Below are 18,696 nucleotides of genomic sequence, written 5' to 3' on the forward strand. Positions count from 1 at the left end.
CATTCTTATGCACTATATAGATAACACCTCTTAGGTTTTAATGTATTGGAATAGCTAGAAATAAATACCTGGAACTATCAAACTCCAACCCAGTAGTCTGGACTACTGAAGACGATTGTATAACAACAGATTACAAGGGGTGACAGCATGATTGTGAAAACCTTGTGATCACATTCCCTTTACCTAGTGTACGAATGGATGAGTAGAAAACTGGGGACAAAAACTAAATGAAAAATAGGGTAGGATGGGGGGGATGATTTGGGTGTGCTTTTCCACTTTCATGTTTTATTCTTTCTGATTCCTTCTGATGTAAGGAAAATGTTCAAAAATAGACTGGGGTGATGAATGCATAACTATATGCTAATACTGTGAACCAGTTGATTGTACACCATGGATGATTGTATGGTATATGAATGTATTTCAATAAGACTGAATTTAAGTTAAAAAAAAGTAGAGGTCAAGGAATTAGGTAAGAGTATATTAAAGCAGTTTGTACTGTACAGATTGTGAAATAGTTTAATATGTAAGTACCAGCATCTGCCACAAGAAGAAACATGTAAGATAATGTCTTTCCTCAAGACATCATAAAAGCAGGTAAGCTGAGTTATAGCATATGTCATTAAAATTTCTGGACATGAGATGACTTAAAAGTTTTCTGAAATATAATTCAAAAAAAAAAATATTGCATCTGATTTGCTTATATAGAATGGTTTGTTAAAATACATCAGGTAATACTATTCCCAGTGTTTCGAATGGAACCAGATTAATATCAGAAGTAAATTAACCGAGTATTAATTTTTTTTTAGACTAGGATAAAACTAGGCTTATTCTCCCAACTTCCTCTATATTACCTCTTTTTGTTGTCGTTCAAGTTCTCTCATCCGTATATCTCTCGCTTCTGCCCTGGCAGCCCGTTTTGCTGCCAGCCTTGCCTCTGCCTGAAAAGTAATATAAAGATACAGCTTAAAACATACATAAACATAAAACAATAACAACAACAACAACAAAAACCTCTACACAGATTTGAGGATAAGGAGCAAAGAAGACATTACCTTTAGGGTAGGGTGGGGTCTCACCAATCATCAAGTTTGACTGATTTCTTCAGTTAACTTCTATAGGCTCATTTCCTCCTCTAGTCCCAGTGTCTCTCCTGAAATCTGGGTCTTTTAACTGCTTGCCTTGATTACACATTCAACACATTTCACACAGAATTCATTTTACATCTCTCCAAACTTGCTCTTTCTTTTGGTAATTTCTTTCTCTAGCAACACAATCACCCAAACTAGAAATTTCAGAATCAGCCTCTAATTCATTCTGGACAGTGCAATATTTAGTCTCCAAGTACTAACAGTTCTCTATCATTGAGTGTCTCTCAAATCCATTTTCACTTTATATTTTCTCACTTCCAGGAACTCTTCATCTCTCTCTCTTTTGTTATATTGAGATATAATTCACATTCCATCAAATTCACCATTTACAAGTGTGCAATTCAGTGGTTTTTAGCATATTCAAAAGTTACAACTAGCACTAAATAATTTCAGAACATCTTCATAACTCCAAGAAGAAACCCCAAATTCATAACGTCACTCTCTGTTTCTCCCCTCTCCCCAGCTCCTGGCAACCACTAATCTACCTTCTGACTACAGATTTACCTGCTCTGCACATTTCAAATAAATGGAAAAATAGAATAGGAACTCTTTATCTCTTGCATGGACTATTTTAACTGCCTCAAAATCCATCTACCTGCTTCCACAATCTAACCTATAATTCATCTGCTACATGGTTACATGATTGCCAGAACTAGCCCTTGAAAACATATTTCTGATTATCTCATTCTACTCTGTAAAATCATTCACTGGCTCCCCATTGCCTGTAGTTAAAGCACAAATCCCTGAGAACAGCACAAAGAGAAGAGTACAAGAGAGAGAAGAAGAGCAAAAATAAAAATAAGGTTCCTCAGAGTCATATCCCTGCCTTATTTCCCACTACTTGCCCCACATGTAACAGCTGTATCCCATCTCTCTCCATTCCCAGAATCCACCATGCTCTGTTAAATCTCTCTTTTCAGACTTGGCAGAAGATGCTCTCCCTTCTCTCTTAGCTCAAATATTCCCTTCTATATAGATTTCCCCCATTCCCACTTATGGCTTTATTACATTGTATTAAAATTATATGCTCTATCACCAAACTAGTTTCACGTCTCAATGTCTACTAAATAGCAAATGAATTTCAGGCCATGGGCAAGAGTATCATGTAAGTGAAACAAAGAAACAGTCTGATGTACCATATGAAACTTAAAAAAAAAAAATCTCACTCCCGGTTTCTATCTTGTAGTGGTTTCCTCTGTTTGTGGCCACAACCTAACTTTGATTTATATCTTCCTTCTGCTAACTACAATAGTTACTTCTTCTCATTATTATGCTTTCAAATAGGAGGTACATTAAGGCTGATTAAAGTATATAATAAGTAGTTGGACAGATATCGAAATTTATTCTTCTTAGAGTAGTAAAAAGGAAAGCCATATTTGGATAGGGTTAATTCCTCACTAAATGCCTGGACAAATGAACAAACAATATGACAGCAAAAATCATGGGCTTTGATCATTCTAGAACAAATTCTTTGGGTTAGTTTCAGATTTGCAGAATGTTCACTTAATCAACTAATAATAAGAAAGGGTATAATGATCACTAAGAAGGAACTTCTAGGGAAAAGAAATAATAAGGTACTATATGGTTTGTATACTTCTACATTAGGGACAGTTCCCTCATCATCACAATTCTGTATTACACTCTTTTGAAAGGTAAGGAAACAAGAGAACACGAGACACAGAAAAAGACAATAAGAGAACATATAGTTTAAAAATGGGGAAAGGATTTAAATACCTATTTCTCCAATTAAGATACACAAATGGCCAATAAACATCTGAAAAGATGCTCAACATCATTAGTAATTAGAAAAATGCAAATCAAAACCACAATAAGATACCTTATCACACCCACTAGAATGGCTATAATAAAAATTAAAAAAAAATAAAAACTAAAACAACAGCAAGTATAATAAGGATACCAAGAAATGAGAACCCTCATAAATTGATGACAGAAATATAAAAGAATACAGCCACTTTGGAAAACAGTTTGGCAGCGTTTTAAAAGTTATACATAAGGACTACTAAGCCATGAACATGGCAGCTTAAAATTCTTCAGGGTGCCATTCCCCCACAGAATCTTTGAATAACTAGCAAAATCTGGCAATGCTATCTTTCTCAAAACTCCAGAAAACATTAGAAAGTTACAGTAACTGGGTGGGTGCCTAACCAAGAAGATGCAGCTTTAAAAAATGGTAAAAGAAACCCATGGAATGCAGTCCCTCCCCCAACCCCAACCTTAAACTATGTGGAGTCAGCCTATACTACCACTGTGGGTCCCTGGCCCTGTACCAGAGTGAGCAGAGTAACCATGCCTGTATGTTGATGTCAATTTATCAGTGGTAGGTAGCATGAAAGACCAAAACCAGGACACTTGTCTCCCCCTCCAAGAACTTGCCCCACAGGCAGAATCACATTGCTAACAGTTAAAGCAATGTAAGAAACAATTATGTTGAAGTGCATTGAAGAAAAGGATTATAGGCTTTAAAACATACAATAGAGCCCACAGGAGGGAGGGAAAATCTATTTCAGAGGGAGTACAGGGGACATTCAGATTCCTCTAAACAGAGGAATTCTGAAGATCACTAGCAAGCACAAGCCCAAGACAACACCCAGGCTAAGAAAAGATAAGAGAGGACCCTGTATTTCACTTTCACTTCAAGGTGACATTCTTGATAAAAGGGACAAACTCTGAAGGAAAGCAGTAGCCAAAGGACCGCCGATTGGCAAAGACTGTGAAAGGTGTTTTTTGCTTTGGTTTGTTGGTTTCTGTCAACTTCTGACAATCAAAGAAATCTCTGTCATATAACTGGGTGATACAAACTTAAAGAACAGACAGCTTGGGACCAAATTACAGAGTTAAAACATTCTGTGCAACAGAAGGTTACAAGACAAACCAAGAAACAAGAAATGATGCCCATCCAATGGAGCAAGATAAAAATTCAGAAAACATCAAAAAAAGAAGACCAGACTTTGGACATACCAGCCAAAGACTTAAAAAAAAAAAAAAAAGATATTTAATAAGCTAAAGGAGATAAAGGAAAACACAGACAAAGAACTACAGGATATTAAAAAAAATAATAATGCACAATATAACAATTTCAATAAAAGCTTAGAAATTTTAAAAAGGAAACAAACAGAAATACTGGTGTATTTCAGCAAACTGAAATGCAATATTCCCTAAAGGGTTGTAAGAGCAGATTGGAACTGGCAGAAAAAGCAATCAATGAACTTGAACACAAGACAATTAAAATCATTCAGGCTGAGGAGAAGAAAGAAGGGGGGGGGTAGATAAATAAATAAATAAAAAGAAAACAAGTGAACAGAGCCTAAGAGACCTGTAGGACACCATCAAGTGTACAAATATATGCTTATGGGAGTGCCAAAAGAAGAAAGAGAGAAGGGGGAAGAAGGAATAGGCAAAGAAACAATGTCAATAAACTTCCCAAATTTAATGAAAGACAGGAATATACACCTTCAAGAAGTATAATGAGCACCAAACAGGATAAATTCAGAGAGAACCATGCCCAGACATATAGTAGTCAAAGTATCAAAGGCCAATGACAAGGAGATAGTTCTGAAAGATGTAAGAGAAAAGCAACATATTATACACAAGGGCAAGCCAATATGATTAAGTGTCAATTTCTCACCAGAAACCATGTAGGCAAGGAGGCAGTGGGATAAAATATTTAAAGTGCTTTAAAAAAAAAAAAAAAGGCCAACCAAGAATTTTATATCCAGTGAGACTGTCTTTCAAAAATGAGGAGTAAAGTAGGAATTTCCCAGATAAACAAAGCTGGGGGAATTTGTTACTACTAGACCTGCCCTACAAGCAACGATAAAAGGAGTTCTTAAGACTGAAAGAAAATGCACACTACACAGTGGTTCGAAACAACGTAAAGAAATACCTCTGATAAAGGTAACCATATGCATAATTGTAAATGCTATTATTATCGCTTTATATTTTCTGGTGTCTAACTTCACTTTTTACTTGCTACAGGTTCTAAATGTACATGCATAAAAAGTAATGATAAATCTATGGTTTTAGACATACAATATATAAAGATATAATTTGTAACAATAAAAAGGTGGGGAGATAAGGGTTTAGGAAAGTTGTTTTGTATGCTACTGAAGTTAAGTTAGTATCAAATCAAACATGATTGTTAAAAGTTTAAGATGTTGTCTGACCTTACTATTGTATTGTATGATATTTTATTTTTCTATTTATTACTTTTTATTAATTGTTTAAAAACTAAACACTTATTTTTTGTAGTAATCAATATGCTCAAGTGCTGACTGTGGTGATAAATGCACACCTATATGATGATACCATGATTGTACGCTGTAGATAATTGTACATTATATGAATACATCTCTATAAAATTGTAGGAAAAATATAAATAGGGATAAGAGTGCTGGAGAAAACATGGAGAGAGTGATGTACCTATTTACTGTTCTAGCCTTTCTGGAGGACAGAGTGATGGTTCCACAAAAAGCTAAGCATGTGGGTGCCACAAGGTCCTGCAGCCTCATTATGGTGGATATGCTTGGATCTGAGAGTAGGTACCTGGGTGGACATTTGCACACTGGTGTTTATGGAGGCAGTATTCATGATTTGCAATGAGTGGAGATGGCCTATGGGTACCAATTAGTGTGAAATACTGATACATCCCAAAGTAATTTGAGCAGAGAATGAGGATATATTTCCAGGGACCCCTGGGGAACTGGGGAAGAATGCGGAAATGTTGGACTTCCCCACCTGGGGAATTACTGACACTCTCACAAGCATTGGGGATGACCAATTTAGAAAGCCAAGCTCTTGATCTTGGGGCTTGCCCTTATGAAGTTCATTACTGCAAAGGAGAGGCTAAACCTGCTTATAACTGTGCCTAAGAGTCTCCCCCAGAGAACCTCTTTGTTGCTTAGATGTGGCTTCTATCGTTCTAAGCCCACATGGCAGGTGAACTCACTGCCCTCCCCACTACACGGGACTTGACCCTCAGGGGTATGAATCTCCCCAGCAATGTGGGACATGACTCCTGCAGATGAACCTGGACACGGCGTCATGGGATTGAGAAAATCGTCTTGACCAAAAGGGGGAAGTGAAGTGAAACAATGTTTCAGTGGCTGAGAGATTTCAAATGGAGTTGAGCGGTCACTCTGGAGGGCATCCTCATGTGCTATATAGATATCCCTCTTTAGTTGTTAGTATATTGGATTAGATAGAAGAAATACCTGAAACTGTCAAACTGTGACCCAGTAGCCTTGATTCTCACAGACAACCACATAACTAAGTAGCTTATAGGATGTGACTGTGTGATTGTGAAAACCTCATGGCTCACACTCCCTTTGTCCAGTGTATGGATAGATGAGTAGAAAAATGGGTGCAAAAACTAAATGAAAAATAGGGTGGGATTGGGGGGGATAGAATGTTTTGGGTGTTCTTTTATAATTTTATTTTTATTATTTTTGGGGGGAGTAAGAAAAATGTTCAAAAGTTCATTCTGGTGATGAATGCACAAATATATGATGGCACTGTGAATAGCTGATTGTACACTGTGGATGCTTGTAGGGTATGTGAATATATCTCAATAAGACTGTAATAAAAAATATAGAACATGTAGATAGAAGATCAGTAAGGAATAGAAAACTTGCATAGTACTATAAACCAACAAGACTTAGCAAACATATATAGAATACTTCACCCAATAGCTGCAGAATATACATTCTTCTCTAGTGTGCATGGGTCTTTCTCCAACACAGATCCTGGATCAGGTCACAAAACAAGTCTCAATAAATTTTTAAAATATTGAATTCATACAATGTGCCTTATCTGATTATAATGAATGAACTGGAAGATTCACAAATTTCGAAATTAAACAACACACTCTTAAACAACAAATGGTTCAAAGAACAAAATCAGAAATGAAAGGGAGGACATAATGCATTATTCACAATTGCCAAAAGACAGAAGCAACCCATGTGTCTACTAACAGACAAATGCATAAACAAAATGTAGTGTATAAATATAATGGAATATTTTTCAGCTATAAAATGGAATGAAGTTCTGATACATGTGACAGACAACATGGATGAACCTTGGAGACAGCAAGTTCAGTGAAATAAACCACACACAAAAGGTCAAATATTATATGATCTCACTGATATGAAATAATTTGAATAAGCAAATTCACAGAGTCAGAAACTAGAAAAGAGGTTACCAGGGTCTGGGATGGGCATAAGGAAAGGGGAGTTAATGCCTGAAAAGAGTTCCTATTTGGGTTGATGGAAAAGTTATGGTAATGGTGATGGTAGCACAACATTGTGAATGTAATTAATGGCACTGAATTATATATTTGAATGTAGTCATGAGGGGAAATTTTAAGTTGTATATATGTTACTAAAATAAAATTAAAAAAGGAAAAAAAGCAAAACCTTTAAAGACTGTACAACACAGTGAACCCTAATGTAAACCATGGACTACAGTTTTTAATACAAGTTGTGCCAGTTTGAATGTATTGTGTCACCCAAACACCATTATCTTTGATGTAATCTTGTGTGGGCAGATGTTATCAGTTTTGATTAATTTCCTTGAGTGTTTCTTTGGAGCTGCACCCCACCCAGCTGTGGGGGATGACTGGATATTTCCATGGAGGCGTGGTCCCACCCATTTAGTGTGGGCCTTGATCAGTGGAGCTATATAAATGACCTGATGGGCAGAGGGAACTCAGTGCAGCTGACAGTAAACTTTTGAAGAGGAGCTACAGCCAAGAGGGACACTTTGAAGAAAGCACAGGAGATGCAGATGAGAGACATTTCGAAGACAGCCATTGAAAGCAGACTCTTGCTCCAGAGAAGCTAAGAGAGGACAAATATCCCAAGTACAATTAAGAGTGACATTTTTGAGGAACTGCAGCCTAGAGAGGAACATCCTGGGAGAAAGCCATTTTGAAACCAGAATTTTGGAGCAGACACCAGCCACATGCCTTCCCAGCTAACAGAGGTTTTCTGGACATCACTGGCCATCCTCCAGTGAAGGTACCCGACTGCTAATGTGTTACCTTGGACACTTTATGGCCTTAAGACTGTAACTGTGTAATCAAATAAACCCCCTTTTATAAAAGCCAATCCATCTCTGGTGTTTTGCATTTCAGCAGCATTAGCAAACTAGAACACAAGTATAAAAATGTTCTTTCATCAACTGTAGCAAATATACCTCACTAATACAAGGACACAATAATAGGGTGGTATACAGGGATTCTGTATTTTATGCATGAGTTTTCTGTAAACTTACAACATCTCTAATAATTAAAAAAAAAAAAAAAGGAAGGAAAAGAAAACAAATAAACAACAGTGTGGTACTGGCAAAAGAATAACCATATAGACCAATGGAATCAAATTTAGAGTCCAGAAATAAACACATCTATGGCCAACTGATTTTTGACAAGGGTGCCAAGCCCACTCAATAGAGAAAGAATAATCTCTCCAACAAATGGGTGCTGGGAAAACTGTATATCCACATGCAAATAGATGAAACAACCCAACTGTCCATCAACAATGAATTGATAAATTGTGGTATGTACATACAATGGAATATTACTCAGCTGTAAAAAAAAAAGAATGAAGTTATGATCCATGCTACTACATGGATGAACCTTAAAGATATCACAGATATTTTATAATTCCACTTATATGGGAATATGCAAATTCATGGAGACAGAAAGTAGAGTACAGGTTTTGGGTGGGAAGGATGGGGAATCTGGTTTGACGGGAAAGTTTAGAAATGGATGGTGGTGACAGTAGTACAACATTGTGAATGGTATGCTTGGGAGTGGGTGATGTGGGAAAGTTCATGTTACACATTTCCACAATTTAAAAAAGTGCTACTAAAGAGATACTGACAATTAAATGCAATCAACTGCAAGCCATGATTCTGAACTGGAACTAATAATGGAGGAAAAAAGGCCCAACAGGACATTATTAGAATATGAAAAAACTAGAATATAGACTGTAAGTTCTTTATCAGTGTTAAAGCTCTTGAACTTGATAACTGTCCTTAAGGTGGTTACATTAGAAATGGACATGGGAGTATTACGTGTTCAAGGAACATGATGTATATAACCGTCTCTCACATATTTAGAAAATAGACAGATATCCATATAGATAAATAGGTGGGTGCATGGGTGGGTAGGTGGATGGATGGAAAGAATAATAAGGCAAATGTGACAAAATGTTAAAAGTTGGTAAGTCTGGATATATAGGGAGGGGGTATGTTGGAGTTCAATGCATGGGTTTTGTATTATTTTTGCAACTGTCCTGTAAGTTTTACATTATTTCAAAATAAAAAAGCTCACAGAAAGAGAGAGAGAGAGAGAAACATGACTTTTAAATTTCATTTTGCATTGCCTCCAGACCAGGTACTGGTGTTTTGCTACATTTAAAGTAAACAATTTACATGTTCCCCCCTTTTAATCCACTATGGTCTTTTATTTGCTGCTCTACAGATTTTAAACTGACTATGGAAGCAACCATTGTTCTTTCATTATTAGAATGATTAATTTCTCTGCATCATAAAATGTTGCTTGGCAAAGTCATTTCATGCACTGTAGCTCATGGCTTTAGTGTACTGTCTAGGTGCCCATCATCAAAACACATTTTCTTTTTAATTAAATGTTAGTAAATTATAAGCACAACATTAAAAAGAAAAAACTCATCAGTTCAGCAGTTAGTCTTTTCATTTCCCAGTTCCTATAATTTCAGCATTTCTCCTCATGTGCAGTGTCCCAATATTTTCATGACAGGAGTTGCAAGACTGTGCCAGTTTGAATGTATTATGTCCCCCAAAACGCCATTATCTTTGATGTAATCTTGTGTGGGCAGATGTTATCAGTGTTGATCAGATTGTAATTCTTTGAGTATTTCCTTGGAGATGTGCCCCACCCAACTGTGGGTGACAACTCTGACTGGATAATTTCCATGGAGGTGTTACTCTACCCATTCAGGGTGGGTCTAAATTAAATCACTGGAGCCATATAAATGAGCTGACAAACAGAAGGAACTCAGTGCAGCTGAGAGTCACATTTTGAAGAGGAGATACAGCCAAAAGGGACACTTTGAAGAACGCACTGGAACTGAGAGAGGAGCTTCAGCTTTCAGAGACATTTTGGAGACAGCCTTTGAAAGCAGACTTTTGCTCTGGAGAAGCTAAGAGGACAAATGCCCCAAGAGCAACTAAGAGTGACATTTTTGAGGAGCTGAAGCCTAGAGAGGAACATCCTGGGAGAAAGCCATTTTGAAACCAGAACTTGGAGCAGACACTGGCCACGTGCCTTCCCGGCTAACAGAGGTTTTCTGGATGCCACTGGCCATACTCCAATGAAGGTACCCGATTGTTGATGCGTTACCTTGGACACTTTATGGCCTTAAGACTGTAACTGTGCAACCAAATAAACCCCCTTTTATAAAAGCCAATCCATCTCCGGTGTTCTGCATTCTGGCAGCATTAGCAAACTAGAACAAAGGCCTAAAAGAAGCATTCCTTCTACAAACTCCCAAGCCACCAACATACTTCCCAGTGTCAATGTCCCTCCCTTCCCAACTTCAAAAGCTGTCCCTCCTGCTGTTCAAGGTCAACACCCACCCCTCAAACACACTCTCCCCCCCTGCTATTTGAACCCCATCCTCCCCAATGGCCTTGCTCTAAATATCCCATCTCTACTCTATGTTTTCACTCTCTCCCTCTATTGGTTCTTTCTCCTCATCATAAGTAGGTTCAAAATCTTCCCCATCGTTTAAAACAAAAACACTACCACCATCACCCTGGTTCAATTCTGCCTTGTCTTTTCTTTTTAGTCAAGTGTTCTCCCTTACTTCCCACTCTCTTCAACTGAGTGCCACCTGGCTTCTGCCCAAGTCACTTCACTGAGATTGCTCATGCAAAGGTTACTAATGACCTCCAACAAACTCAATAGAAATTCTCTATTCTTAGCTCACTTGTTCATTCTGGACTCCTGACATCACCAACCACTCATTCCTTCTTACTCTCTTCCCTTGGCTTTTTATAATACCAGATTCTCCTGTTTTTTCTCTTAACTCTCCAACCTCTCTTCTCAGTATCCTCCCCTGGGCTCATTTTTCTCTGCTAGCTTCCAGGCTTGGTCTCGTGCTCTTTTCATTCTATGTTATCTCCCTGGATGATGTTGATAGTCTGCAAATCTTTAGTTCAACCCAGGCTTTTCACCTGGGTACTTTCTGAATTTATTACAGTGGTTCCCTACGTGGACAGGGAAGGGGGACAGGGAATAAGCCTGGGAGTGAAACACAGGACCTTAAACTTAGTCTATAATATCTTCTTTCTTTCTTCCTTTCTATCTATCTTCTTTAAGAAAAGACCTGAAACAATTGTGACAAAATGTTGACATATGCTAATGTTGGGTGGTGGACTCATGGGTACTTACATTATTAACAAAACATTTCTGCATTTAACATTTTTCAAAAAGAGTAGTACATAAAAACGTACTTTCAAATGTCTTTAAAAGAAGGAAATCCTCTAGCTCTTAAACTCTTGTCCTACTGTTTTTCATGTAACAGTTTTAAAGGGAGGCAAATTTTAAAAATTTTAATTTGATAGAAATACACCAAACTGGGGCAAGAAAGTCTGGAATTCTGAGACTGCACTTACATCATTAAAATAAAACCTATGCAACTGGGATGAGTAAAATAGAAACATGGTATAATCTGTGCCTTTCAAGAGATTTAAAATAATACTAAATTCTAGTAAGTGAAACACTCAAGGAAAAGGACTAATTCAGGTAACTAAGACTCAGTTCACTGTGTTTAATTTTGTTTATAGTTCTGTGACATTCATGGCCAAAGAACACTGAAAGACAAATCAAGAGACATAATATTTATTGTGTTGCCATGGTTTATCAAATTAACAAATAAAAAATTACTAGTTCATTTCCTAGCAACTTCCCTTTACCACAAAATCTTAGGTTCCAGTTTTCTTAATTAGATCTTACAATGTAATTATGCTTAACCACTTTTTTACTAATCTTTTAGTAGTTAAGACCCAAATATTCAAAATTTTCTAGGCATAAACACCAGCGTGTAGCAGATAACATCAAGGGATTTTAACCCACGTTCTGACTTCTTCAGAAAACTGTATATTTCTTTTATTCTGAGACCTTTTTTTATTATTTCTCTTTATTTTGGGAAGCTGGAGACAAACATCTTTATTAAAGATACTACCAAAACTTTGGCAAAAATTTCAAAGCAGATTTTTAACATAATGCTTCCCTTTTCAACTGGCAGCACTTTGAAAAGACAATATTATAAGACAACACAACTTGAATTAACATTAGTTCAAAATCCTTACATTTTTTGACCACATAACTTATGTTCCCACATGATAAAACAAGTGATAGTTTAAATCAGAGTCAACAGATAATCTCCATGAAATGAAAGTTTGTGCTGTTTGATGAATCACAGTATGTTACGTTAAATATATCTGCTCTTTTTTATATTCCTGGCACCCAGGATGAAAAAAAATCTTTAAATATACAATTCATGTAGGTAATAGCTTCTTTACATATCTCTCTTCAAAAAATACTTTATAGCAGTATATAAAGAGGTTACCTAAATGTTTAATTTTATAATTTTGCCGCAAAACTGTAGATCTGTTTCATTTGCATAACATCAATTTTGCCTAACATTAATAAAGCTGACAAACTGTTGAAATGGAAATGCTTCTGTCTTCCACGACAGAAGTAGCAATCTGACAGAAAAAAAAAAAAAAAACCGATAGTAACACTCGTCAGTTGTTTAACCTGAGCGTTTGGCCTACTAAGAGTAGCAGCTTTTTTTCCCTTCATGCATGCTCACATCCACACAACCTCTGAACACACACAGGTGGAGCACACACTTCAGACGCTGATAGGCCACAGTGTGCTTCCCATTGCCGTCATCAAGGGGGAAGCAGTGTAGCTGATTAACCACACTATGTTCACAAACTAGCAAACACCTTAAGGCAACCATTGCATTGGGGGGATTAACTTGCAGGGCTAAGATTTACTGTTAGATCAAGTCAGCCTGTATATACATATGTGTATGTATATCTATATACAAACATATACACTTTTCTATTTCTTAACCCTCCAAAACAATGTTTTAATTTTTTTTTATATATATTTTCTGCAAATTTCTAAATATTCTACCACTTAAGGCAAAGAGTTTGCATTAAGAAAGGTCAGAACACCCAGGGGAGTGAATCTCCCTGGCAACGTGGAATATGACTCCTGGGGAGGAATGCAGACCTGGCATTGTGGGACGGAGAACATCTTCTTGACCAAAAGGGGGATGTGAAAGGAAATGAAATAAGCTTCAGTGGCAGAGAGATTCCAAAAGGAGCCGAGAGGTCACTCTGGTGGGCACTTTTACGCACAATTTAGACAACCCTTTTTAGGTTCCAAAGAATTGGGGTAGCTGGTGGTGGATACCTGAAACTATCAAACTACAACCCAGAACCCATGAATCTCGAAGACAGATGTATAAAAATGTAGCTTATGAGGGGTGACAATGGGATTGGGAAAGCCATAAGGACCACACTCTACTTTGTCTAGTTTAGGGATGGATGAGTAGAAAAATAGGGGAAGGAAACAAACAGACAAAGGTACCCAGTGTTCTTTTTTACTTCAATTGCTCTTTTTCACTTTAATTATTATTCTTGTTATGTTTGGGTATGTGCTAATGAAGGTGTCAGGGATTGATTTAGGTGATGAATGTACAACTATGTAATGGTACTGTGAACAATCGAATGTACGATTTGTTTTGTATGACTGTGTGGTATGTGAATATGTCTCAATAAAATGAAGATTAAAAAAAAAAAAAGACTGTAACTGTGTAACCAAATAAACCCCCTTATAAAAGCCAAAAAAAAAGAAAAGAAAGGTCAGAAAATAGGCTTCTGTTTATCCAAAAACATTTCACTTTGCACATCACTTTTTTTTTTTAACGCACACAACTTTGAAGTATGGACACTGGGTCCCGAATATCTAAAAAAGTCATTTCTATGAACCAGAACAAATGTATGACAATACAATTAGAAGTTAATAATAGAGGGGCATATAGGGAAGAAATATACACCTATCGCAAACTATATACTACAGTTAGTAGTATTTCAACATTTTTTCATAAACAGTAACAAATGTACTATACCAACACTACAAGTCAACAATTGAGGGGGGTTGGTTAGGGATAGGGGAGGATTCGAGTTTCCTTTTCTTTTCTTCTTTTTTCATCTTTCACTTTATTTCTTGTCTGGAGTAATGAAAAGTTTCTAAAAATTGAACAAAAATTAAGTGTGGTGATGGATGCACAGCTGTATGAGGGTACCCAGGGGCAACTGATTGTACACTTTGGATCTTTGGATAATTGTATGGTATCTGAACAATCCCAATAAAAATTAAAAAGGAAAAAAAAAAAGTCATTTCTAATGACAAACACAAGTTTTTGAGGGGGGAGGAGAGAAATGATGTGATTTCCAATATCTTGATTTTCAATATCTATCTAAAAAAAAATCATTTCTTATTGACAAACCCAAGTCTTTTTAAAGGGAAAAAAGGACTGGAAAAAGCAGCTTCAAAATTGAAAAGACAAAGTAAAGTGAAAAAAAAGAACTCAAGTTTACTAATACTGAAACTTTCTCAACAGTCAGTTTCATCTTTTTAGAATCTTAGAGCAACTCATTTGGAAATTTAAATAAATAAGCTTAAGTTTATTCACATCTTCTGGTCCCAGCAGAGTTTTAGTGCCATGACTCTGCTTGCTATTGGTCAAATTCATCTATAGTCTTTTGATGTGAGCCAGTTTGTTATGGAGATACTCGCATCTATATTTTTCTTCATGATAATTGGGACTAGACTGTTTGATCTTCTGATATTCTTATAAACCTTCTTCATGAACATTCTGATAATCTTTTGAGCCTAGAGAAAGGCACTTTCATTGCACATCCAGTTTGATAAATCTGCTAGCTACAGTCTCTATCCTGGCATGCAAGACCCTGTACTCATCATACTCAGCATTGAAATCATCCTTGTAATTCTGGCATTGCTCATAGGAGACAACAGCAATATATTTTATCAAATAAGGCTCCATAGAGGCAGTGCAACTCTCTTTAACTCCTTCATTGGAATGTGGACTGGAGTTATTTAGCTTGGCAATTTCCTCTTCTCTTTTAAGGTCCTCCTTTTCCTCAACAGTCTCAATGTCATGCTTTTTCATTAGGTCCTTTTCCTTGTGTTTTTTAGATTTCCTTTTGGACTTTTTCTTCCAAAGGCTTTGGATACTTTAGCAGAACTGAACCAGGAGGTAAGGTTTCCAGAGAAGTCCTAAAAGTATATTTGTCTTGCTAGTCCTCATAGATTCTACCGCCTGCTTAGGCTTCTGCAGCTATCGCTGCAGCTACCTCCACAGGACCACTATCCTGCTGCTGACAAACTCTATTCTGAGACCTTTTGATAACAGAAATATGTGGGAAAGAGGTAAGAAATCTAAGGTTAAGGACCTTTATTACTGAGTTCTGAATACCACCAAATAAACAGCAGAGACCTGAGATTCTGCATCTGCAATGACGTACCTGAATCACAGGTTTAGTAGAAATATTTTCAGGAAAAGAAAGATGTTACCAGCAATGTCTTCACACTTAGGCTAACAAAATTGTTAGCCTTCTGTAGTGCTAGGGGAATTGAAGTTAGAAGTTACAGTCTGAGGAGGATTTGAGACAGGCAGGTGGGTTGAAGGGGTGGGATGGCAGCAGCTGCAGAGAGCAGCAGGAGACCTACAGCAGAATTTTCACTGGTGGGATTCAAATGACCATTCAATGTTGGTGATACTCTGTCAGGTGAGATATTTGAGCTTTTTTATTCATTAAAGGATCAATGAAATCTGAATCCAAAAGCCGTTTCTGAGGAGAAGGATGCGGTGTTTTACTAGAACATAGGGGAGATTCTGAATGGCTGGTGCCAGCAGCATTCTGAGATGGATTTAGTATCCTAGAGAGCACTGACTCCAATGACCATCTGTCTATTTCACTGAATTCAGGTCAGTCTCTTTGAAGTTCTTTAAAAACATAATTTTTTAAGGTATATGAGAGATCCTCAGGATTCAGATTGGCTACCTGTTGCAGAAATTGCTTTGGGGGAGTTCTTGTCTTTTTGATTGATGCCATCTTTCCGCAATCGAGCAAGCAGCTCAGGTTTCTTGTAGGTCTTCAGTGCCAGTAAGTGAACCACTCTGTCCCTAGATGGCCACTGAGAAACACTGCTGCTGCCGTGTGTCTTTCGAATTGTATTTACAGGGTTCATGGGATTTGACCTTTTCCTCTCAGGCACTGCATTTGAAACAGCCTGAGGTGCTTTCCAAATTTGTACTCTTTTCCCTACATATGGTCCATCAGGTTTGATAACTTTTGTGCTACAGTTTCGGTATTCCTCCTCTGCCTGGGTCATTCTTTCTCGTGTCATCTGATACGAGGTGTTTGTTGCACAAAGTGTTATTTTATCTTGTATAAATCCCAGGCAACTGAGCTGGGAGACTCCAGAGCTGGAGAATGTTTACTGGATGCAGTCAAAGCTGCCTTCGGAGTTCTCCTTTCCCACATTTGACAGATAGAAGTTAAAGCTATGTACTTCATTGTAGGGATCATTTTTGGGGATTTTGACAAGGCTTGCAGCCTGTGGAACTGAACTGAAGGTTGAAAAGGAATTAAATTCTTGTGGCTCTGGTAGGTCTCGAGAGCCCCAGCTGCCGTCTCAGTGAGCTTTACATGAAGTACGGTGATGTTGCCTGCCCCAGCCGTCCAAACGACAGCCCATAGCGCTGCTCCTCCCACAGGCCCACCCTCACCTCCCCAGTGCCACCATCTTAGACTTCCTGGAGTACCACAGCCAAAGTCGCCTGCTCAGCTTCTGCAGCTACCGCCACAGCTACCACCATCCTGCTGCTGACAAACTTTATTCTGAGACCTTTTGATAACAGAAATATGTGGGAAAGAGATAAGAAATCTAAGGTTAAGGACTTTATTACTGAGGTCTGAATACAACCAAATAAATAGCAGAGAATTGAGACTTTGCATCTGCAACGACATACCTGAATCCCAGGTCTAGTAGAAATATTTCTAGGAAAAGAAAGATGTTGCCAGCAATGTCTTCACACTTAGGCTAACAATATTGTGCTATTTACTATAGCTATTTTACAGTGAATTTTTTTACTCCAAATTCCTGTAACTCACAGGAATGGCAAAGATGACAGTGAATATTATACCAAATATTTTTCAGTCATACTGAGACAAAAATAATTCTTAGGGCTCAATAGTCCTCCGTTAAGTCTGGTTTGACAAACAAATCAAGAGAGTGAGAGTACTGAGAGTAGCTCTGGCCTCAGAGACCAGGGCCAGGCTGTGCATTGGGAAGCAGTGCAAGAGGAATGCTGCCTAACCACATCTCCCACCCTCCTTTGCCTTAGTTCAGGTGGGTAAATGAGGAAAACAGAGAAAGAGGTCTGCACTTGACAAGAGTTTGCTAAATTCACGCACCAATGCCACTGAAAAGAATCCTAAATGACTGAACACCACAACTTAAATTTGTTCTTTCAAAGATTTGTCTATTAAAAAATAATAAGTACAAAGGGGGGATTTTAATTCTTTAACTGGGTAGAAATGGAAAGAAAAAAACTCACTTTCATAATTGAAAAAATAACTCACATATCATAATCTTTTATGAATTTTTGTATAGCAATACTGAGAACACTTAAAGGTATTTCAAATAAAAGTAATTCTGCCTTCAGTGTCCTCAACTTGGGTGCACGCCAACTTAAACAGAACAATCTGAACCAAACACACAGGATGATCAAAAAAGAGTCAGAACTAAAATGGAGACTTGACTTTGAAATCCTGGAGCTCTTTCGGGCTCAATCTGAGGACTGATGTTTATCTTCAACTTTACCCTCTCTCTCCTCTTTCTCTAGACAAACTTAACCACATTTATGAACTCAATTACTTCAACATGCTCACAAGTCTCAAATGTTTACCCACAAGCCAGACCTCACCCTCAAGTTCTTTTTATTTCCCCCCCCTCAAGTTCTTGATCTATATCCCCAGAACTGCTTCTTTAAAATCTCAACTTAGATGCCTCACAGACATCTTAAATACAACATATGGCAATATAAATTCACAATCTTCCCTTCCCAAACCTTTTTCCCCATCTAGTGTTCCCTACCATCCACCAAGATGCACAAGCCAAAAAGTGCCCTCTCTTCCACTCATTCACTGTCACTCAATGAGCACGTTAATACTTACCTCTCCAATCCAATCACTTCTCACCATCTCCACAGTCAATTCCCTAAGCCAGGCCACTATAATCTCGGCAAGCCTCACAACTTCTCTCCCTCCCCACATCCACTAATGACCCTCTCTGATATAATCTACCTACAGTAAAACCATCATTTTTAAAACACAAATCTGATCATGTCATACCCCTACACAAAACCCTTCATTG

General features: G+C 37.6%; 1 protein-coding gene and 1 pseudogene across 6 annotated transcripts in view; both read right to left on the minus strand.

Moving 5' to 3' along the window:
• Positions 1 to 18,696, minus strand: part of LRRFIP2 (LRR binding FLII interacting protein 2) — a 126,851-nt gene that overhangs the window by 66,638 nt on the left and 41,517 nt on the right. For all 6 annotated transcript variants that reach the window (XM_037847210.1, XM_037847205.1, XM_037847198.1 and 3 more), the window contains exon 3: positions 852 to 938. In XM_037847210.1, the coding sequence (XP_037703138.1) occupies positions 852 to 938 (87 nt within the window). The remainder of the gene's footprint in view (positions 1 to 851; positions 939 to 18,696) is intronic.
• On the minus strand, positions 15,785 to 18,524 carry LOC119510110 (annotated as a pseudogene).

The sequence above is a fragment of the Choloepus didactylus genome, chromosome 1 (genome assembly GCF_015220235.1).
Source record: "Choloepus didactylus isolate mChoDid1 chromosome 1, mChoDid1.pri, whole genome shotgun sequence".
In the NCBI taxonomy this organism is placed as follows: Eukaryota; Metazoa; Chordata; class Mammalia; order Pilosa; family Megalonychidae; genus Choloepus; species Choloepus didactylus.